The 23,909-nt window shown below is 45.0% G+C and overlaps 2 protein-coding genes across 2 annotated transcripts; one reads left to right on the top strand and one right to left on the bottom strand.

Moving 5' to 3' along the window:
- Positions 1-15,163: 15,163 nt before the first annotated feature.
- On the top strand, positions 15,164-16,554 carry LOC311141089 (protein phosphatase 1 regulatory subunit 3C-like; the record flags this gene model as incomplete). Its single annotated transcript, XM_084176363.1, has 3 exons — positions 15,164-15,177; positions 15,219-15,795; positions 16,504-16,554. 3 exons carry the CDS (start codon positions 15,164-15,166, stop codon positions 16,552-16,554), a joined length of 642 nt encoding a protein of 213 aa, XP_084032489.1.
- A 2,804-nt stretch (positions 16,555-19,358) lies between these two features.
- On the bottom strand, positions 19,359-23,146 carry LOC311140976 (phytanoyl-CoA hydroxylase-interacting protein-like). The gene is made up of 4 exons (XM_084176238.1): positions 22,973-23,146; positions 20,789-20,963; positions 20,519-20,636; positions 19,359-20,428 (listed from the first exon to the last, which is right to left on the bottom strand). The coding sequence occupies exons 1-4, from the start codon at positions 23,138-23,140 to the stop codon at positions 19,885-19,887; spliced, it is 1,005 nt and encodes a 334-aa protein (XP_084032364.1). The 5' UTR covers positions 23,141-23,146; the 3' UTR covers positions 19,359-19,884.
- Positions 23,147-23,909: the final 763 nt, after the last annotated feature.

Genomic DNA, 23,909 nt, shown 5'->3' with positions numbered 1-23,909 from the left:
CAGCTATGAAAATAGGGTAATTAAGCATGTCCAAATGTAGCACAGTAACAGGACAAACAAAGATGTTCACAGCCAGCCAACCCACTAGTCAGCATGGGGATGCTGTTGTTCTGACACTGTGTGGACCCATCACCCAGAACACACATCCCACCCCTCATGTCTCATGTCAGTATGAAAAATGTATGCACTCACTAACTGTAAGTCGCTCTGGATAAGAGCGTCTGCTAAATGACTAAAATGTAAATGTAAATGATTTAAATTCTGGGTTTGTTAACAATATCAATTGCTGATACCAATGGAAATAAATGTGTAGATTTATATTTATAGACTGGTATGAATATTTTTGACACCATGTTATTTAAGTATTTTAGAAATAGGACCTTGTCCCACCTTTTTCCTAGTTAAGTAATGGTTAATCAGCCATAAGCTGTGTGCACCAATGGTCCGCAAAGACACCAGCTGTTGAGTAACACGCCTGCATCATTACAGGCATTACATTTACACACATCCAATGACCCTCAGTATACCGCTTTCTTTTCAATTACATCAGTAAAAACATTGTGACCATTCATGATAAGACATACATTTGTATAGTTTAACCAATTATATGATGGAAGAATGTTGAATCATAAGATGTCATTGTTACCGATAAAGAAGGGCTTGTGATACATTGTGAACTGTACTTGATGCAAGATAAAATGTGTCATGACAAGTTTAATAGCCCCTTTTTTAGTAGTCGTGGTTCTTCCCCTTATTAGGCTACATCCGGTTGAGTCAATGTCAGGTCAGGGTTGGTTCTTTATGGCACATTGAAAAGATAAACAACCAAGGGTAGTAATTGCATCAACGTCACAGTATGGGAAACTGCAGCTCATCCTCTTCTAAATAACTAGTTCATTAAGTAATACTGTACGTGAGAGAGTGCATTTATTTTTGTGGGAAAATTTGATGCATCACTTTGCTTTTCTCTGAAGCAATTCAAAAGTGATATCTGTACTTCACATCCTCAGTTGAACTATTCACCTTACCATATGCCATAGGTGGCGTGAATGGTTATGGCTTGGTCTGAATGATTCGATCATAATAATGATAGGTTGGCTTACACTTGGCTTACCAAGTTTAACAGCTGAAACAAGTGCTCGCACACACACACTGCCATATCAGTGAGCTCATGGTCTTTGAGACGTTTAGCTACGTGCTGTAGTACATGCCACAGCTCATCTCATCTGGAAACCTGAACAAATACTGGACAAAAATATAAACGCAACATGTAACAATTTCAAAGATTTTACTGAGTTACAGTTCATATAATGAAATCAATCAATTGAAATACATTCATTAGGCCCTAATCTATGGATTTTACATGACTGGGAATACAGATATGCATCTGTTGGATCAGAAAACCAGTCAGTATCTGGTGTGACCACCATTTGCCTCATGCAGCGTGACATCGCCTTCGCATAGAGTTGATCAGGCTGTTGATTGTGGCCTGTGGAATGTTGTCCCACTCCTCTTCAATGGCTGTGCGAAGTTGCTGGATATTGGCGGGAACTGGAACACGCTATCGTACACGTCGATCCAGAGCATCCCAAACATGCTCAATGTGTGACATCTGATGAGTATGCAGGCCATGGAAGAACTGGGGCATTTTCAGCTTCCAGGAATTGTGTACAGATACTTGTGTCATGGGGCCGTGCATTATCATGCTGAAACACGAGGTGATGTTAAAGCTGATCTACCCCCTAAAAAAAACACACAAAAAACATGAGGTTATGGCAGCGGATTAATGGCATGACGATGGGCCTCAGGATCTCGTCACGGTATCTCTGCATTCAAATTTCCATTGATAAAATGCAATTGTATATTTTATAAATTGATTTGCATTTTAATGAGGGAAATAAGTATTTGACCCCTCTGCAAAACATGACTTAGTACTTGGTGGCAAAACCTTTGTTGGCAATCACAGAGGTCAGATGTTTCTTGTAGTTAGCCACCAGGTTTGCACACATCTCAGGAGGGATTTTGTCCCACTCCTCTTTGCAGTACTTCTCCAACTCATTAAGGTTTCGAGCCTGACGTTTGGCAAATCCAACCTTCAGCTCCCTCCACATATTTTCTATGGGATTAAGGTCTGGAGACTGGCTAGGCCACTCCAGGACCTTAATGTGCTTCTTCTTGAGCCACTCCTTTGTTGCCTTGGCCGTGTGTTTTGGGTCATTGTCATGCTGGAATACCCATTTACGACCCATTTTCAATGCCCTGGCTGAGGGAAGGAGGTTCTCACCCAAGATTTGACGGTACATGGCCCCGTGCATCGTCCCTTTGATGCGGTGAAGTTGTCCTGTCCCCTTAGCAGAAAAACACCCCCAAAGCATAATGTTTCCACCTCCATGTTTGACGGTGGGGATGGTGTTCTTGGGGTCATAGGCAGCATTCTTCCTCCTCCAAACACGGCGAGTTGAGTTGATGCCAAAGAGCTCGATTTTGATATGTGCTTTCTTGAGCAGGGGGACCTTGCGGGTGCTGCAGGATTTCAGTCCTTCACGGCGTAGTGTGTTACCAATTGTTTTCTTGACTATGGTCCCAGCTGCCTTGAGATCATTGATAAGATCCTCCCGTGTAGTTCTGGGCTGATTCCTCACCGTTCTCATGATCATTGCAACTCCACGAGGTGAGATCTTGCATGGAGCCCCAGGCCAAGGGAGATTGACAGTTATTTTGTGTTTCTTCCATTTGCGAATAATCGCACCAACTGTTGTCACCTTCTCACCAAGCTGCTTGGTGATGGTCTTGTAGCCCATTCCAGCCTTGTGTATGTCTACAATCTTGTCCCTGACATCCTTGGGGAGCTCTTTGGTCTTGGCCATGGTGGAGAGTTTGGAATCTGATTGATTGATTGCTTCTGTGGACAGGTGTCTTTTATACAGGTAACAAGCTGAGATTAGGAGCACTCCCCCAAAGGGACGATGGCCTGGTGTCAATTTTTTATGAATTTATTTGCAAATTATGGTGGAAAATAAGTATTTGGTCACCTACAAACAAGCAATATTTCTGGCTCTCACAGACCTGTAACTTCTTCTTTAAGAGGCTCCTCTGTCCTCCACTCGTTACCTGTATTAATGGCACCTGTTTGAACTTGTTATCAGTATAAAAGACACCTGTCCACAACCTCAAACAGTCACACTCCAAACTCCACTATGGCCAAGTCCAAAGAGCTGTCAAAGGACACCAGAAACAAAATTGTAGACCTGCACAAGGCTGGGAAGACTGAATCTGCAATAGGTAAGCAGCTTGGTTTGAAGAAATCAACTGTGGGAGCAATTATTAGGAAATGGAAGACATACAAGACCACTGATAATCTCCCTCGATCTGGGGCTCCAAGCAAGATCTCACCCCGTGGGGTCAAAATGATCACAAGAACGGTGAGCAAAAATCCCAGAACTACACGGGGGGACCTAGTGAATGACCTGCAGAGAGCTGGGACCAAAGTAACAAAGCCTACCATCAGTAACACACTACGCCGCCAGGGACTCAAATCCTGCAGTGCGAGACGTGTCCCCCTGCTTAAGCCAGTACATGTCCAGGCCCGTCTGAAGTTTGCTAGAGTGCATTTGAATGATCCAGAAGAGGATTGGGAGACTGTCATATGGTCAGATGAAACCAAAATAGAACTTTTTGGTAAAAACTCAACTCGTCGTGTTTGGAGGACAAAGAATGCTGAGTTGCATCCAAAGAACACCATACCTACTGTGAAGCATGGGGGTGGAAACATCATGCTTTGGGGCTGTTTTTCTGCAAAGGGACCAGGACGACTGATCCGTGTAAAGGAAAGAATGAATGGGGCTATGTATCGTGAGATTTTGAGTGAAAACCTCCTTCCATCAGCAAGGGCATTGAAGATGAAACGTGGCTGGGTCTTTCAGCATGACAATGATCCCAAACACACCGCCCGGGCAACAAAGGAGTGGCTTCGTAAGAAGCATTTCAAGGTCCTGGAGTGGCCTAGCCAGTCTCCAGATCTCAACCCCATAGAAAATCTTTGGAGGGAGTTGAAAGTCCGTGTTGCCCAGCGACAGCCCCAAAACATCACTGCTCTAGAGGAGATCTGCATGGAGGAATGGGCCAAAATACCAGCAACAGTGTGTGAAAACCTTGTGAAGACTTACAGAAAACGTTTGACCTGTGTCATTGCCAACAAAGGGTATATAACAAAGTATTGAGAAACTTTTGTTATTGACCAAATACTTATTTTCCACCATAATTTGCAAATAAATTCATTAAAAATCCTACAATGTGATTTTCTGGATTTTTTTCTCTCTCAATTTGTCTGTCATAGTTTACGTGTACCTATGATGAAAATTACAGGCCTCTCTCATCCTTTTAAGTGGGAGAACTTGCACAATTGGTTGCTGACTAAATACTTTTTTTCCCCACTGTATCAGACATGCAGAGATGCGATTCGCCACCTGGTTATCAGAAGGGGGAAAGGAGAAGATTAGTTGTGTGTCGTCAGCGTAGCAATGATAGAAGAGGCCATGTGAGGATATGACAGAGCCAAGTGACTTGGTGTATAGCGAGAATAGGAGAGGGCCTAGAACTGAGCCCTGGGGGACACCAGTGGTGAGAGCACGTGGTGCGGAGACAGCTTCTCGCCACGCCACTTGGTAGGAGCGACCGGTCAGGTAGGACGCAATCCAAGAGTGAGCCGCGCCGGAGATGCCCAGCTCGGAGAGGGTGGAGAGGAGGATCTGATGGTTCACAGTATCAAAGGCAGCAGACAGGTCTAGAAGGACAAGAGCAGAGGAGAGAGAGTTAGCTTTAGCAGTGCGTAGAGCCTCCGTGACACAGAGAAGAGCAGTCTCAGTTGAATGACCAGTCTTGAAACCTGACTGGTTTGGATCAAGAAGGTCAGAGAGTTGGCTAAAGACGGCACGCTCAATAGTTTTGGAGAGAAAAGAAAGAAGGGATACTGGTCTGTAGTTGTTGACATCAGAGGGATCGAGTGTTGGTTTTTTGAGAAGGGTTGCAACTCTCGCTCTCTTGAAGACGGAAGGGACATAAACAGCGGTCAAGGATGAGTTGATCAGCAAGGTGAGGTAAGGGAGAAGGTCACCGGAGATGGTCTGGAGAAGAGAGGAGGGGATAGGGTCAAGCGGGCAGGTTGTTGGGCGGCCTGCCGTCACAAGTCGCAAGATTTTATCTGGAGAGAGAGGGGAGAAAGAAGTCAAAGCATAGGGTAGGGCAGTGTGAGCAGGACCAGCAGTGTCATTTGACTTAACAAACGAGGATCGGATGTCGTCAACCTTCTTTTCAAAATGGTTGACGAAGTCATCCACAGAGAGGGAGGAGGGGGGATTCAGCAGGGAGGAGAATGTGGCAAAGAGCTTCCTAGGGTTAGAGGCAGATGCTTGGAATTTAGAGTGGTAGAAAGTGGCCTTAGCAGCAGAAACATATGAAGAAAATGTAGAGAGGAGGGAGTGAAAAGATGCCAGGTCCGCAGGGAGTCTAGTTTTCTTCCATTTCCGCTCAGCTGCCCGGAGCTCTGTTCTGTGAGCTCGCAGTGAGTCATCAAGCCACGGAGCTGGAGGGGAGGACCGAGCCGGCCGGGAGGATAGGGGACATAGAGAGTCAAAGGATGCAGAAAGGGAGGAGAGGAGGGTTGAGGAGGCAGAATCAGGAGATTGGAGGGAGAAGGATTGAGCAGAGGGAAGAGATGATAGGATGGAAGAGGAGAGAGTAGCGGGAGAGAGAGAGCGAAGGTTGCGACGGCGCATTACCATCTGTGTAGGGACAGAGTGAGTAGTGTTGGAGGAGAGGGAGAGAGAAAAGGATACAAAGTAGTGGTCGGAGACTTGGAGGGGAGTTGCAGTGAGATTAGTAGAACAACAGCATCTAGTAAAGATGAGGTCAAGCGTATTGCCTGCCTTGTGAGTAGGGGGGGACGGTGAGAGGGTGAGGTCAAAAGAGGAGAGGAGTGGAAAGAAGGAGGCAGAGAGAAATGAGTCAAATGTAGACGTAGGGAGGTTGAAATCACCCAGAACTGTGAGGGATGAGCCATCCTCAGGAAATGAACTTATCAAGGCGTCAAGCTCATTGATGAACTCTCCAAGGGAACCTGGAGGGCGATCGATGACAAGGATATTAAGCTTAAATGGGCTAGTGACTGTGACAGCATGGAATTCAAATGAGGAGATAGACAGATGGGTCAGGTGAAAAATTGAGAATGTCCACTTGGGAGAGATGAGGATTCCTGTGCCACCACCCCACTGACCAGATGCTCTCGGGTATGCGAGAACACATGGTCAGACGAGCATAGAGCAGCAGGAGTAGCAGTGTTTTCAGTGGTAATCCATGTTTCCGTCAGCGCCAAGAAGTCGAGGGACTGGAGGGTAGCATAGGCTGAGATGAACTCTGCCTTGTTGGCAGCAGAACGGCAGTTCCAGAGGCTGCCTGAGACCTGGAACTCCACGTGGGTCGTGCGTGCAGGGACCACCAGGTTAGAGAGGCAGCAGCCACGCGGTGTGAGGCGTTTGTGTAGCCTGTGCGGAGAGGAGAGAACAGGGATAGGCAGAGGCATAGTTGACAGGCTGCAGCAGATGGCTACAATAATGCAGAGGAGATCGGAATGAAATGAACTAAACATCTGGGAAAGGAGAGAGCGGGGCCTCCCTCACCACAACTCCCAAATATAACTCTCCCAACTTCCTTTAGTTAGCTAGAATAGTTAGCAAACTAGCTAGCCATTGCTTTCAGACAAAGAAGAACCCCTCCTTTCACGGCACGAACACACAGAGAGAGCCAAACTAACGTTAACTAGTCACCCATGTCCCGAATTCCTTGAACGACTCGGGCTATCAATATGTAAAAAACAAAACACAAGTGTAGGTTATGACTTACCCCTAGCAGCTACTGTTAGCTAGCCAAGTGCAAAGCTAGCCACTGAATTGACTCAGCCAGTTCGCGTCTGTTTCCTCGGTCGTTCCAGCTATTGTTTACAAGTAGCTATCCAGGTAGCAACAAGCTAGCTACATTTCAAGCACAGTAGCCACTTGCTACCTAACGTTAACGGTTCAGACAATGAGGTTAGAAAACAGCTGAATGGTAGGCAATTATTGTATGTAATTATTGTAGGCAGCCAGCTGGCGTAATTACAGGCACTCTCAGGCGTGAAACAACTATACCGTTGCTAATAGCTACTCGCCAGCTAGTCCAGGTGGTGAGTTAGCTAGCTAGCTAGCTTCGTGCTACACCCGGCACAGCCGAATACAATACTAACCTACAATAATTACATACAACAACCCACGATACCTACCTACAATACCTAACTACAATCCAAATACATAGTTTAAGCCTTACTCGACAAAGCCCAAACTATGTATAAAGCCAAGCTTACCCGACGCCAAGCTTACCCGACGACACATCAGCAGACACACAATATGTTTTCCAAACGCTTAAAAATCTGCCTCGAATTCATATTCAAAGATGTCTGTAGAAAGAATGGGGTGTCAGCTATGACATCACACCTTGAGTTTGAAAAATATATATTTTGGTTATTGAACTACACTAAGTGAAGCGGATTTATATCCGGTAACAGAATTGCGCCAATAGAATTTCATCAATGGTCCTTGATTTGTACTACACAGAAATGCATAATTTTGGATATGAATGTCATTCATCCTAAATACGTACACAAAAAGGTCGTCCTTTGCATATTTGGGTATTATTCTACACACATAACACTGAAGCAGCGAACTTTGTGAAGACCAATACTTGTGTCATTCTCAAAACTTTTGACCACGACTGTACAATGGGTAGGATGATCATCTGAATCAGGGTTCGTTTGGCAGCTGGGGTGAAAGATTAGTGATTACGATAGAGGAAACCAAGTCTAGATTTAACCTTAGCCTGCAGCTTGGATATGTGCTGAAAGAATGACAGTGTACCGTCTAGCCATACTCCCAAGTACTTGTATGAGGTGGCTACCTCAAGCTCTAAACCCTCAGAGGTAGTAATCACACCGGTGGGGAGAGGGGCATTCTTCTTACAAACCACAACTTTGATTTTGGAGGTGTTCAGAACAAGGTTAAGGGCAGAGAAAGCTTGTTCGACACTAAGAAAGCTTTGTTGTAGTCATTTAACACAACATCCAGGGAGGGCCAGCTGAGTATAAGACTATATAATCTGCATATGAATGGATGAGAGAGCTTCCTACTGCCTGAGCTATGTTGTTGACGTAAATTGAGAAGAGCGTGGGGCCTAGGATCGAGCCTTGGGGTACTCCCTTGGTGACAGGAAGGGACTGAGACAGCAGATGTTCTGACTTTATACACTGCACTCTTTGAGGAGGTAGTTCGCAAACCAGACCAAAGACCCTTCAGAGACACCAATACTCCTTAGCCGTCCCACAAGAATGGAATGCTTTACCGTATCAAAAGCTTTGGCCAAGTCAATAAAAATAGCAGCACAACATTGCTTAGAATCAAGGGCAATGGTGACATCATTTAGGACCTTTAAGGTTACAGTGACACATCCATAACCTGAGCGGAAACCAGATTGCTTACCAGAGAGAATACTATAGACATCAAGAAAGCCAGTCAGTTGATTCTTGACAAGTTTTTCCAACACTTTTGATAAACAGGGCAAAATAGAAATTGGCCTATAACAGTTAGGATCAGCTTGATATCCTCCTTTAAATAAAGGACACAACGTGGCTGCCTTCCAAGCAATGGGAACCTCCTCATAGAGGAGCGACAGGTTAAAAAGGTCAGAGAAAGGCTTTGCCCTTTCCTTCACCGGGCGGGCCGTTTGGGAAATTTTTGGCAAAATTAGAGTATACTCACTTTTCCAGGCACCACTACTCCACTGGGTCTAAGTCCAGGTACGGCCCAATAAAATGGCATGTTCTCCAGCATTTCTTTGAGAGGTAAGTGTGGTAATTGCATTGTTATGTAAGGCATTTTAGCACATGATATTTTTCATGCTTATTGTATTTTCTTTCATGTAAATGGGAGAACCAGGAATAGACGATTGGAGAAAGTGTAGCCTATACACATGTCTCCTTTAACATTCAATCATCCTTATAGTGCAGTGTAGTTGCACTATACACAGAGTACATACAGGAACACCTTCCTAATATTGAGTTGCACCCCCTTTTGCCCTCAGAACAGCCTCAATTAATCGGGGCATGCTCTACAAGGTGTCGAAAGCCCCCCCCCCCCCCCCCCCCCCCTCCTCTCTCTCTGTGGATGACTTCGTCAACCACTTTGAAAAGAAGGTTGACGACATTCGATCCTCGTTTGTTAAGTCTAATGACACTGCTGGTCCTACTCACACTGCCCTACCCTATGCTTTGACTTCTTTCTCCCCTCTCTCTCCAGATAAAATCCTGCGACTTGTGACTGCAGGCCGCCCAACAACCTGCCCGCTTGACCCCATCCCCTCCTCTCTTCTCCAGACCATCTCCGGTGACCTTCTCCCCTACCTCACCTCGCTGATCAACTCATCCTTGACCGCTGGCCATGTCCCTTCCGTCTTCAAGAGAGCGAGAGTTGCTCCCCTTCTCAAAAAACCAACACTCGATCCCACTGATGTCAACAACTACAGACCAGTATCCCTTCTTTCTTTTCTTTCCAAAACTATTGAGCGTGCCGTCTTTAGCCAACTCTCTTGCTATCTCTCTCAGAATGACCTTCTTGATCCAAACCAGTCAGGTTTCAGGACTGGTCATTCAACTGAGACTGCTCTTCTCTGTGTCACGGAGGCTCTCCGCACTGCTAAAGCTAACTCTCTCTCCTCTGCTCTTGTCCTTCTAGACCTGTCTGCTGCCTTTGATACTGTGAACCATCAGATCCTCCTCTCCACCCTCTCCGAGCTGGGCATCTCCGGCGCGGCTCACTCCTGGATTGCGTCCTACCTGACCGGTCGCTCCTACCAAGTGGCGTGGCGAGAAGCTGTCTCCGCACCACGTGCTCTCACCACTGGTGTCCCCCAGGGCTCAGTTCTAGGCCCTCTCCTTTTCTCCCTATACACCAAGTCACTTGGCTCTGTCATATCCTCACATGGCCTCTCCTATCATTGCTACGCTGACGATACACAACTAATCTTCTCCTTTCCCCCTTCTGATAACCAGGTGGCGAATCGCATCTCTGCATGTCTGGCAGACATATCAGTATGGATGACGGATCACCACCTCAAGCTGAACCCTGGCAAGACGGAGCTGCTCTTCCTCCCGGGGAAGGACTGCCCGTTCCATGATCTCGCCATCACGGTTGACAACTCCGCTGTGTCCTCCTCCCAGAGTGCGAAGAGCCTAGGCGTGACCCTGGACAACACCCTGTCGTTCTCCGCCAACATCAAGGCGGTGACCCGCTCCTGCAGGTTCATGCTCTACAACATCCGGAGAGTACGACCCTGCCTTACACAGGAAGCGGCACAGGTCCTAATCCAGGCACTTGTCATCTCCCGTCTGGACTACTGCAACTCGCTGTTGGCTGGCCTCCCTGCCTGTGCCATTAAACCCCTACAACTCATCCAGAATGCCGCAGCCCGTCTGGTGTTCAACCTTCCCAAGTTCTCTCACGTCACCCCCCTCCTCCGCACACTCCACTGGCTTCCAGTTGAAGCTCGCATCCGCTACAAGACCATGGTGCTTGCCTATGGAGCAGTGAGGGGAACGGCACCTCTGTACCTTCGGGCTCTGATCAGTCCCTACACCCAAACGAGGGCATTGCGTTCATCCACCTCTGGCCTGCTGGCTCCCCTTCCTCTGCGGAAGCATAGTTCCCGCTCAGCCCAGTCAAAACTGTTCGCTGCTCTGGCACCCCAATGGTGGAACAAGCTCCCTCACGACGCCAGGACAGCGGAGTCACTCACCACCTTCCGGAGACATCTGAAACCCCACCTCTTTAAGGAATACCTGGGATAGGATAAAGTAATCCTTCTACCCCCCCCCCCCAAAATTGTAAAGTGGTTATCCCACTGGCTATAGGGTGAACGCACCAATTTGTGAGTCGCTCTGGATAAGAGCGTCTGCTAAATGACGTAAATGTGCCCTTGAGCAAGGCACTTAACCCTAATTGCTCCTGTAAGTCACTCTGGATAAGAGCGTCTGCTAAATGACTAAAATGTAAAAATGTAAATGTAATGAAAGCGTTCCATAGGGATGCTGGCACATGTTGACTCCAATTCTTCCCACAGTTACATCAAGTTGGCTGGATGTCCTTTGGGTGGTGGACCATTCTTGATACACACAGGAAACTGTTGAGTGTGAAAAACCCAGCAGTGTTGCAGTTCTTAAGCCTTTTGTCTTGCCCATTTACACTCTGAATGATATACAATGTCTCAAGGCATACAAATCCTCCTTTAACCTGATCCTCCCCTTCATCTACACTGATTGAAGTGGATTTAACAGGTGACATAAATAAGGGATCATAGCTTGGATTAATCTGTTCAGTCTATGTCATGGAAAGAGCAGGTGTTCCTAATTTATTTTTGTACCCTCAGTGTAGTTCACCACTGATAGCATATGCATTCATACTTTGTATCACAGACAATAATAGATCTAGAACGGTACCCTATGGATAGTAGAACACTGGTATGTTATGAATGTGCAGTAAATTAAAAAAAACATACAATGTTATCTTGTCAACATATTGTTGTCTGTTGAACAGAGAAACTGTAGGTGACCTAGTTTTCTTTGACATGTAAGTATATTCTGAAAATCAGGTGTTTGAGATGCAGAAAGTGTTATGTAACATGATATGTCCCCGCAGGACCCTGCTGACTACTGGCATCCTAGAGAAGGAGGTCTGTGGGACTGTGAGGAGGAGAGTTAGTCTGGAGAGTTCTCTGGCAGAGGAAGGCTTGGACCCGGGCCCACTGGCCCATGTCTCGGTGGAACCACGGGTCGATCAACAGGGCCAGGAATAGAGGCCAGGATTATTGGAATTGTTTCCACAATATCAGTGAAGGTTTGAATTACTGAAACCTGCTTGAGCTGCTCAAGCTTCAACACCCCATCAGCAACAATCAATATCTCTCTGCAGCCGCATATAACCGACTGACTTTTATTCATGACATAGTCTGTGCTTGACCATTTTTGTATTTTGCATGCTATTATGTTTTTTTATTGTTAGGTTTTGGGCTGAGTAATGACTCCTATGACTTGTTCCAGTTTAGGTCTGAGTAGAAAGGGTGATTGGTGTTAATGATGTCCAGTGTTATGAATAGTAGTAAGGACCAAATAAAGTAACTTGTCACACTAAATAAAATGTGTCCGTTATTAACAAGCTAAGAGTGCTACCATGTAGAAATTGAAGGCTACTTATGGAATGAGGAAGGAAATGTGTCATAAAACTCATCACTATGGGCCCCATGTAGCTCAGTTGGTAGAGCATGGCGCTTGCAACGCCAGGGTTGTGGGTTCGATTCCCACGGGGGGCCAGTATGAAAAAACAAAACAAAAATATATGCACTCACTAACTGTAAGTCGCTCTGGATAAGAGCGTCTGCTAATGTAACAGTGTTGCTTCCGTCCCTCTCCTCGCCCCTACCTGGGCTTGAACCAGGGACCCTCTGCACACATCGACAACAGTCACCATCGAAGCACCGTTACCCGTCGCTCCACAAAAGCCGTAGCCCTTGCAGAGCAAGGGAAACAACTACTTCAAGGTCTCAGAGCGAGTGACGTCACCGATTGAAATGCTACTAGCGCGCACCGCTAACTAGCTAGCCATTTCACACCGGTTACACTCACCCCCCTTTGACCTCCTCCTTTTTCCGCAGCAACCAGTGATCCGGGTCAACAGCATCAATGTAACAGTGTTGCTTCCGTCCCTCTCCTCGCCCCTACCTGGGCTTGAACCAGGGACCCTCTGCACACATCGACAACAGTCACCCTCGAAGCACCGTTACCCGTCGCTCCACAAAAGCGGCGGCCCTTGCAGAGCAAGGGAAACAACTACTTCAATGTCTCAGAGCGAGTGACGTCACCGATTGAAACGCTACTAGTGTGCACCACTAACTAGCTAGCCATTTCACACCGGTTACACTAAATGACTAAAATGTACAAATGTAAAATGTAAGAAGGATGGGTAAGGTTAACTTCATTGGTCAGGAGAGTAGGGAAGGCAGGATACACAAGATGTCATGATGATTAAGAAGGTATTTAACGCAGACACTACTGATACTAGGTGCATACTAGTTCAGCATCAGTAAAGAGAGAAGTAAAAGATAACAACAGGATGATTTAACCTTTTTCGAATAAACTGTAAGTTAAAGTGTTTTTAGGTTGACTGTTGCAATTACTGGTCAAATGTTATTTTGATAGCAAGACAAGACTTGTTGTAACTCACCATATAGAGGTCCAAGGCTGTCCCATAAAACTGTTTTTCTAATTGCATTGTAGTCTTAAAACATACTGTACCGTGGGGGAAAAAAGTATTTAGTCAGCCACCAATTGTGCAAGTTCTCCCACTTAAAAAGATGAGAGAGGCCTGTAATTTTCATCATAGGTACACGTCAACTATGACAGACAAATTGAGAATTTTTTTCTCCAGAAAATCACATTGTAGGATTTTTAATGAATTTATTTGCAAATTATGGTGGAAAATAAGTATTTGGTCACCTACAAACAAGCAATATTTCTGGCTCTCACAGACCTGTAACTTCTTCTTTAAGAGGCTCCTCTGTCCTCCACTCGTTACCTGTATTAATGGCACCTGTTTGAACTTGTTATCAGTATAAAAGACACCTGTCCACAACCTCAAACAGTCACACTCCAAACTCCACTATGGCCAAGACTAAAGAGCTGTCAAAGGACACCAGAAACAAAATTGTAGACCTGCACCAGGCTGGGAAGACTGAATCTGCAATAGGTAAGCAGCTTGGTTTGAAGAAATCAACAGTGGGAGCAATTATTAGGAAATGGAAGACATACAAGACCACTGATAATCTCCCTCGATCTGGGGCTCCACGCAAGATCTCACCCCGTGGGGTCAAAATGATCACAAGAACGGTGAGCAAAAATCCCAGAACCACACGTGGGGACCTAGTGAATGACCTGCAGAGAGCTGGGACCAAAGTAACAAAGCCTACCATCAGTAACACACTACGCCGCCAGGGACTCAAATCCTGCAGTGCCAGACGTGTCCCCCTGCTTAAGCCAGTACATGTCCAGGCCCGTCTGAAGTTTGCTAGAGTGCATTTGGATGATCCAGAAGAGGATTGGGAGAATGTCATATGGTCAGATGAAACCAAAATAGAACTTTTTGGTAAAAACTCAACTCGTCGTGTTTGGAGGACAAAGAATGCTGAGTTGCATCCAAAGAACACCATACCTACTGTGAAGCATGGGGGTGGAAACATCATGCTTTGGGGCTGTTTTTCTGCAAAGGGACCAGGACGACTGATCCGTGTAAAGGAAAGAATGAATGGGGCCATGTATCGTAAGATTTTGAGTGAAAACCTCCTTCCATCAGCAAGGGCATTGAAGATGAAACGTGGCTGGGTCTTTCAGCATGACATTGATCCCAAACACACCGCCCGGGCAACGAAGGAGTGGCTTCGTAAGAAGCATTTCAAGGTCCTGGAGTGGCCTAGCCAGTCTCCAGATCTCAACCCCATAGAAAATCTTTGGAGGGAGTTGAAAGTCCGTGTTGCCCAGCGACAGCCCCAAAACATCACTGCTCTAGAGGAGATCTGCATGGAGGAATGGGCCAAAATACCAGCAACAGTGTGTGAAAACCTTACAGAAAACGTTTGACCTGTGTCATTGCCAACAAAGGGTATATAACAAAGTATTGAGAAACTTTTGTTATTGACCAAATACTTATTTTCCACCATAATCTGCAAATAAACTCATAAAAAATCCTACAATGTGATTTTCTGGAATTTTTTTTCTCATTTTGTCTGTCATAGTTGACGTGTACCTATGATGAAAATTACAGGCCTCTCTCATCTTTTTAAGTGGGAGAACTTGCACAATTGGTGGCTGACTAAATACTTTTTTTCCCCACTGTATATGTTAGCAAATACTAGAACCGATGTGTCCATGCAGATCAATGTCTTAGGCTAAGTATCTCTGAGACTCAATGCAGTGTTTCCTCTATTTTCTAGTGTCATTGAAGCTGAAGTCTATACCTTTATGATCTTCTTACTACAGAAGATGGCCTGTACAGTGTAAGAATGGCTATATGATCATGATGCATTGGATTTATCAGTAAGCTGTACAAGAGACCCTGCATCAGAACCCCTGTGCCAGAGCAGCTCTCCCAGAGCAGGCTAAGCCCTACAGCACTTACCCCAGATAGACCTGTGCCTCTGAAGGAGAGTTGTGAGGATGAAGTCAAGGCTAAGAGAAAGCATGTGATTTTCTCTGCCTCTAAAGGGTTGTCGCTAACAGCAGTCAACATCTTCTCTGAGATGGTGGAGTGGATGTATCCACGGCCATCATGCCCAGAGAGGCGGCGCAACACGACAGACGGTGGTTCTAACTGCACTGTCAGCAAATCTATTGAGGAGAGCAGGCTGCGACTGGGCGTCCCACAGCCCTCTGCAGACTTCCAGTGTTTCCATGCCAGGCTGAGGGAGGGCATGGTTCTCCTGGGGAACTGCAGTGTGACTGCATTGACTCTACACGGAACAGTCCGTGTGAAGAAACAGAGCTTCCAGAAGGCTGTCTGCATCCTCATCATATTTGACTCTTGGCACAGCCACCAAGACGTGCACTGTGCTTTCCTGAAGGAGCGCTTTGACATCACCCTGCCCAAGCTCCTTGATGAGAAGATCAAATTCTGTGTCTTATCTTCCTTGATGAGTACCTCACCCCATTCTGGGACAATAACAATGGACAGAACTACAGCTTATTTGTCTCTGACAAGATTGAGGGACTCTGTGGGGCATAATCTGGACAACAGAAAGACTGCACTAGGCTACACTGAACCTCACCGTAATATTTTATGCTTAGACCTTCATCTTCACTAAGTTCATCTGAGGTTAACTTTAATATGCTAAAATTTGAAAAATACCTGTTCTTATCAGCTAAAATAAACTATTGTTCTATTTTTCATATTTTTCATTGCTTGCACTGCTTGCTCTGTAAATTGCATTCTGGAAGAAGAGTCATTAGGATAGAATATTTACATTTTTACATTTTAGTCATTTAGCAGACGCTCTTATCCAGAGCGACTTACAGGAGCAATTAGGGTTAAGTGCCTTGCTCAAGGGCACATTAACGTCATTTAGCAGACGCTCTTAGCCAGAGCGACTCACAAATTGGTGCGTTCACCCTATAGCCAGTGGGATAACCACTTTACAATTTGGGGGGGGGGGGGGGGGGGGTTAGAAGGAACACTTTAGTCATTAGAATAGTCATTAGGAAATTGTAGATGGGTCTGGTTATTCAGTTTTAAACATGCTCACCGAAAGCTAATATTATTTGCAATATTTACAATATGGCTGGAGGGAAAGCCTGATATTCTCTACAGTCTTCTATACTTCTGTCAGTGTGCAGTGCACATCCTCTCTGACCAAGTGTTGAGTAACAGTGTTGAGTAACTGCCATGTTTTAACCAAGAAATAGTGCCTCATATACAGTGGCTTGCGAAAGTATTCAACCCCCTTGGCATTTTTCCTATTTTGTTGCCTTACAACCTGGAATTAAAATAGATTTTTGGGGGGTTTGTATCATTTGATTTACGCAACATGCCTACCACTTTGAAGATGCAAAATATTTTTTTTTGTGAAACAAACAAGAAATAAGACAAAAAAACTGAAAACTTGAGCGTGCATAACTATTCACCCCCCCAAAGTCAATACTTTGTAGAGCCACCTTTTGCAGCAATTACAGCTGCAAGTCTCTTGGGGTGTGTCTGGACTTTGAGTAGGCCATTCCAAGACATTTAAATGTTTCCCCTCAAACCACTCGAGTGTTGCTTTAGCAGTATGCTTAGGGTCATTGTCCTGCTGGAAGGTGAACTTCTGTCCCAGTCTCAAATCTCTGGAAGACTGAAACAGGTTTCCCGCAAGAATTTCCCTGTATTTAGTGCCATCCATCATTCCTTCAATTCTGACCAGTTTCCCAGTCCCTGTCGATGAAAAACATCCCCACAGCATGATGCAGCCACCACCATGCTTCACAGTGGGGATGGTGTTCTCGGGGTGATGAGAGGTGTTGGGTTTGCGCCAGATATAGCGTTTTCCTTGATGGCCAAAAAGCTCAATTTTAGTCTCATCTGACCAGAGTACCTTCTTCAATATGTTTGGGGAGTCTCCCACATGCCTTTTGGCGAACACCAAACATGTTTTTTCTTTAAGCAATGGCTTTTTTCTGGCCACTCTTCCATAAAGCCCAGCTCTGTGGAGTGTACGGCTTAAAGTGGTCCTATGGACATATACTCCAATCTCTGATGTGGAGCTTTGCAGCTCCTTCAGGGTTATCTTTGGTCTATTTGTTGCCTCTCTGATTAATGCCCTCCTTGTCTGGTCCATGAGTTTTGGTGGGCGGCCCTCTCTTGGCAGGTTTGTTGTGGTGCCATATTCTTTCAATTTTTTAATAATGGATTTAATGGTGCTCCGTGGGATGTTCAAAGTTTCAGATATTTTTTCATAACCCAACCCTGATCTGTACTTCTCCACAACTTCGTCCCTGACCTGTTTGGAGAGCTCCTTGGTCTTCATGGTGCCGCTTGCTTGGTGGTGCCCCTTGCTTAGTGGTGTTGCAGAATCTGGGGCCTTTTAGAACAGGTGTATATATACTGAGATCATGTGACACTTAGATTGCACACAGGTGGACTTTATTTAACTAATTATGTGACTTCTGAAGGTAATTGGTTGCACCAGATCTTATTTAGGGGCTTCATAGTGAAGGGGGTGAATACATATGCACGTACCACTTTTCCGTTATAGATTTTTTTGAAACAAGTTATGTTTTTCACTTCACCAATTTGGACTATTTTGTGTATGTCCATTACATGAAATCCAAATAAAAATCCATTTAAACTACACGTTGTAATGCAACAAAATAGGAGGATGAATACTTTTGCAAGGCACTGTACTCTTACTCACGGTTGTCTGACTGCCAATGTCAGTGTCCATGTGACTGCTGTAGACAGGATATCCCTTACATCCCAGAAATGTTTGATATCCTAAGTATATCATGGAATACTGAAGTGAAAAAATTATACTGAACGAAAATATAAACGCAACATGTAAAGTGTTGGTCCCATGTTTCATGAAGTGAAATAAAATATCCCAGAAATGTTCCATACCCACAAAAAGCTTATTTCTCTCAGATTCTGTGCACACATTTGTTTACATCCCTGTTAGTGAGCATTTCTCCTTTGCCAATATAATCCATCCACCTGACCGGTGTGGCATGTCAAGAAGCTGATTAAACAGCATGATCATTACACAGGTGCACCTTGTGCTGGGGACAATAAAAGGCCACTCTAAAATGTGCAGTTTTGCCACACAACACAATGCCACAGATGTCTCAAGTTTTCAGGGAGTGTGCAATTGGCATGCTGACTGGAGGAATGTCCACCAGAGCTGTTGCCAAAGAATTGAATGTTTGTTTCTCTAGCATAAACCACCTCCAACGTCGTTTTAGAGAATTTGGCAGTACGTCCAACCGGCCTCAGAACCGCAGACCATGTGTAACCACGCCAGCCCAGGACCTCCACATTTCTGCTTCTTCACCTGCGGGATCATCTGGGACCAGCCACCCCGACAGCTGATGAAACAGAGGAGTATTTCTGTCTGTAATAATGTTATTTTGTGGGGAAAAACTCATTCTGATTGGCTGAGCCTTGCTCCCCAGTAGGTAGGCCAGTCTCCCAAGTGGGTGGGCCTATGCCCATGGCTGCGCCCCTGTCCAGTCATGTGAAATCCATAGATTAGGGCCTAATGAATTTATTTAAATTGACTGATTTCCTTATATGAACTGTAACTCAGTAAAATCGTTGAAATTGTTGCATGTTGTGTCTATATTTTTGTTCAGTATAGATCCCTCAAAGGAGAGTGAGTGTAAGCTAATCTTATCCCAGCATTGTATTCTCTGGTGCCCACATGACTAAAGCCTGGTATCAGACACTATAGGGAGCAGGCATTGTTCCTATGGTATTATGCTTCCATTGAAATCGACAGCCAGAGACATCATATCATTACTTATCGACTAAAAGACAAAAGGAAAGATGACAGAGGCAAGCTGTGACTGGACATCCTGCCCACTGAGAATGGGTCCCTGTGCACATGATTCACAGCTACTGTGTGACTATTTGAAATGTCTGATCACAGGAATCATGACACATCCATTGAGGGCATTGGTTTGGGGCATTCAAATGTTTACCAAATGACATCCTACAGTCAATTAAAATCTTTATTACTCACTTATCATGAGATTTAATGGAATAACATCATGTTTGAAAGTTTTCAAATATAAATTAAAATTGACAGTGTGTTTTGAAGTATAAGAAATCTTGGAATCATCTAAGAACAACAGGTACTGTAAGGAGAAGACAGAAATGTATATCTTACGTAATATTATTTGACAAATACAGTGTTATACAACGTGTACATCTCGGCTTCCTCCTGCAGTGGAGGAGCTCATACAGATGGCCCTTTTAGTCCACTTGTCCTAAAGACACATTTACATGTGATGATTGATGATACATGGAGATTTGGAATACTAGTAGCGACAGGGAGGGATGTGGGAAGCAGCATGCACATACCCCAAGAAATGGGCTGTCCCAGTTGTGTTACTGTAATTTACACTACTAGATGGATTAAATCGCTCAGCCCATTTCTCTACTTTTAATTTTTTTGGTTGCAGCAATGCCGATACACATCCTCACTGTTCTCTAAACCCTGTTAGTCCAGTCAGTTCTCTCAGCGGCCCACACTGATGTTGCACACCTTGCAGCTGGGGTCCTTCTTGGCGTTGGCCGTGGTCTGGCTCATCTGGTGGTGGCCACTGATCTCCAGCACACTGCCCTGCTCCAGAGACAGCGGCTCTGTGTAGAGCACCTCCAGGATGACATCACTGGCATGGCAGAACAGGGGGTCTTCCCCCTGCCTCTGGGGGGGGATGTATGTCAGGAAGGGGTTGGCAGTCAGGTCCAGCAGGGGGAGACTACTACGGCAGAAGTTATCCCCCTCTGAGCCAGCAGGGGCCAGCACCAACACCACATAGTGATAGGCTGTGTACATACAGTAGAAGTCAGCAAAGTAAAGATTGGTGTTGGGATTCAGCAGGTTCCCGGCCGGGATCTGGAAACGCAGGGGGCCGTAGGGGGAGTCGTTTGGAGGAAGACCTGTGTCAAACTCAGTGTTGCAGCTGAGGAAGACTCCCTGCAGTTTGCTGTTGATAGGTGAGCCGTGACTTCCACTATTGTCTTTCAGGGCTGGGCGCATCAGCCCCCCACACTCAGTTCTAACAGAAAAGGAGAAACATTTTGTTGTTGAACTTCACAAGTACATCCCTATACGTGTGTGTATTTACAGAGTATGGTATAGTACTTACCTGACATAGTGGAAGTAGTCAGGGTGCTGGTTGCGATAGAACACAGAGAACCGCAGCAATCTTCCAGCAGAAACCTGTGCTTTACCAAGGAGCTGTTTGAGGTGGTCCATGGCATAATCTGTTTCATACAAAAACTGTCAGTTTTGAAGTTCCTGGTTCAAACCCTTTGTAGGCATATTCAATTGAATCAATACTCAAGAGCAGGTCATAAGGCCTGCATTTCATTGGTAAACGTCCTGCTATAGAAATATATGTACTTCTATGACATACCCCCTGTGCAGAACTCGACCACCTGGCTCCATTCAGACACCAGGTACTCTCCGTCTGCCTGTCTCACTGCAGTCTGCACAGCAACACAGTACTCTGTCCGCGGGCTCAGGAACCAATGACCTCTCACTGCCATGGGTAAAGGCACTGCCTTGGCCACCAGTTTGGTGGGCACATCCTGATGGGTGAAACAGGGATACATGTTAATTCAAGTGACTCATTAGTTTAATTACTAGAATACAGCGTTTCATAGGTAAAAATAGGATTTGCAGTAGGTCTAAATGTTTATTATGTAAACACACTAATGGATTATACATTTCTTCAGCATATTCTGGTACAAACTGGTCTAGCTAAACTACTGTATATCTAACCAAATTAGTGGCTTTGTTTTGGCCAGGGTGTTACAGGAGTGGGTCGCAGTTCTGGAGCGACCCACTAGGTGTCATCCTCCGACAACCTTAGGCACCTCCTCACTCACAGTTGGGACTAATTATCTGCCTATTGGTGTCACCTGTGGCTATCTGATTCACCTGTGTATTTATGCCCTCACTTCCCTGTGTTCCCTTACTCAGTTTTCTCTGCTAGTTCCTTGATGGCAAGCAGTACGTTTCAGTGTCGGATCACGTGACGGAGTTACAGGTACTCGAGAAGTGTTCTCCCTGTGTCATGGTGTTTTTCCAGTCAGAGTTAGTATTTCGTATTGTTTGCTGTCAGCCTGTTTTTTGGAGACCTATGTGCTCCTCATTTGTTTTCGTGTATAGTCTGTTGTTTTGTATCCTGGTTTTTGGACCACCAGTAAAGATCCTTGTTTCACCATCCTTGCCTACTGCCTACTGTCTATCCTGCACCACACCTGGGTCACACCTCACACCAACCCTTACACCAGGGCCTCTAAGAAGCAGAGCTAATTAAAATAAGCTCAGAGTGGCCACATATCCATGGCAACCACTCTGGTGCAAGTTTGTTTGTGTTGCTTTGATTTCCGAGTGATAGAAACACGCTTCCAATCAAGTGCAGTACAACCCTGAACTGCTCTGTTCAGTGTACAACATAAGTCAGGAGCTTTTGTAAAGGCATTGGGAGATTATATTAAATAGAGAACCGTACCAAAGTAGGTAATCAAGTATCTAATGTGTGGATAGAGTAGGGTTGATGTAAGTAAGGCTCAGAAACACCCATCAGGAATGACTGAGCATGACATCATTCAAATTCTCCCTCTGTCATAACTTTCTATTTCATGGGTATTACGATAAGAGATAACCTCAGGTAATAGCCAAGGTCCTTCCAACAGTAAGGCAGATTTAATCTGTGGTAGTGCATCATTTCAGTCTGTTTGGAAGGATACCATTGTGAATAACGAATGGTCACTTAATTTTCTATTTAAATCATTCTTGTATTTCAAATACTGATTGCAATTAGCTAGGCCTATATTCTTTGACTCCCAACATCATGCTGAGAGAAAGACAATGAAGAAATAATGGGTAGTATACAGTAAATCAGTTCAGTGACTGGTCTGGAATAAAATCACAGTTCATAGTAAAGAGAACCGAGCTGTAGTCTTTAGGCTTTGTCCGTTTTTTTTGGCCATTCAAGAGGAAACGAATGTGCCCATGAGTCACTTGGCCCAAAGCTGTTTTGCAGCGCACGATTCTCATTGTCCAGCACTGGAAGTGACTTAAAGGGCACTACCACTGCTCTCTGGGTTGTAACTGCTGCAGTATCAGATACACTTATTACCAGGCTTTTATCTATAGTTATGCATAGACACTGTCTCATGCTAGGCCATCTTGGGTTATATCAAAACATATTACATCACATGTTGTAGTGAAATGTCTATATTGGAGAACAGGACATGGAGGGATTAGAACACAGGCAGCTGGTAGCACCTTAATTGGGGAGGACGGGCTCATAGTCGTGGCTGGAACGGCGTGAATGGAATGGTAACAAAAACATCACACACATGGTTACCATGTGTTTGATACCATTCCATTCACTCTATTCCAGCCATTATTATGAGCCGTTCTCCCCAGCCTCCTGTGATGAGAAGTAAAGAACATGGATCTAGACAGTGGGAGTCAGAGTCACGATCTGTGGCAAGAGTAATAGTCATTGAGTCAAGGAGGAAGGCTGGGGGGGCCTGGGGAGGGTTTATGAGGGAGAAAAGCGGTGACAGTGTGTCAGACACACCCTGTGTTTAAAGCGGTTGAGATCCCCGCCCTCCTTGCGGCTCAGGTCTATGAAGAAGTGTGAAGCCCTGGCAGTATCCTCAGGGGTCATGTCCCAGGCGATGCGGAAGGAATCGCAGGTCACCTCACATATCTGGATATTATGGGGGGTGGAAAGGGCTGTCTCCATGGTTGTTAGCTGCTGAACGAGAAGAAAAAGGAGGGTCATGTGATGGGATCAGATTGGAACATTGTATTGAATTGAATTGAATTTATTTAGGGTAACAGACATATACAACAAAATGTACAATGTGGACCCAGAGGATATCACTTGAAAGTATTAATTAAAACGCTTGTTTCCAAAGTGGTCCTCGATGGTAAAACAATAACACATATAATGATTAAAAGGCAAGACAAAATTACAAACAACCATAAATAAAAAATGTATATTGACATCCTAAAAAGTGGCACTATTCACTGCACTTCCCTAACCTTAAAAATCTATCATATGAATTTCACATTTCGACCTTAAAAAACAGTGTTTTCAATGCATATCATCCCTAGCATTCAAATAAATACACCTGACCAGCAGTAGGGGGCACAAGGGGCAGTGGAGTGGTTTCTCTTACTTAGACGACCTTGTCCAAATGAAAACCTTTGCCTGCTTTTTGAAGCTATTTCTACTTTTACTTTGCTTGATCTCCAAAGGGAGGCTACTCCATAAACAAATGCCTGTATAGTAAATACTTCTAGGTACAGTACTGGCAACATTTTATATACTAACCTACCGTTCGATAGCTACATTGCAATATTGTCCCATGTCCGATCTCAATTCCTTCCTTGCAAATTCCTTCCTTTTGCATCATTCTAAATCCATTGTGACTTTTAGTACTAATCGATGAAACAAGATGTCACACAGCTTGGTTGTATCGACTGTTGGATTAGTTACACTTTGTCAA

This window comes from Coregonus lavaretus, assembly GCF_964263955.1.
Source record: "Coregonus lavaretus genome assembly, chromosome: 14".
NCBI lineage: Eukaryota > Metazoa > Chordata > Actinopteri > Salmoniformes > Salmonidae > Coregonus > Coregonus lavaretus.
The sequence above is the reverse complement of the archived record's forward strand: the minus strand, read 5'-3'. Positions and strand labels throughout refer to the sequence as shown.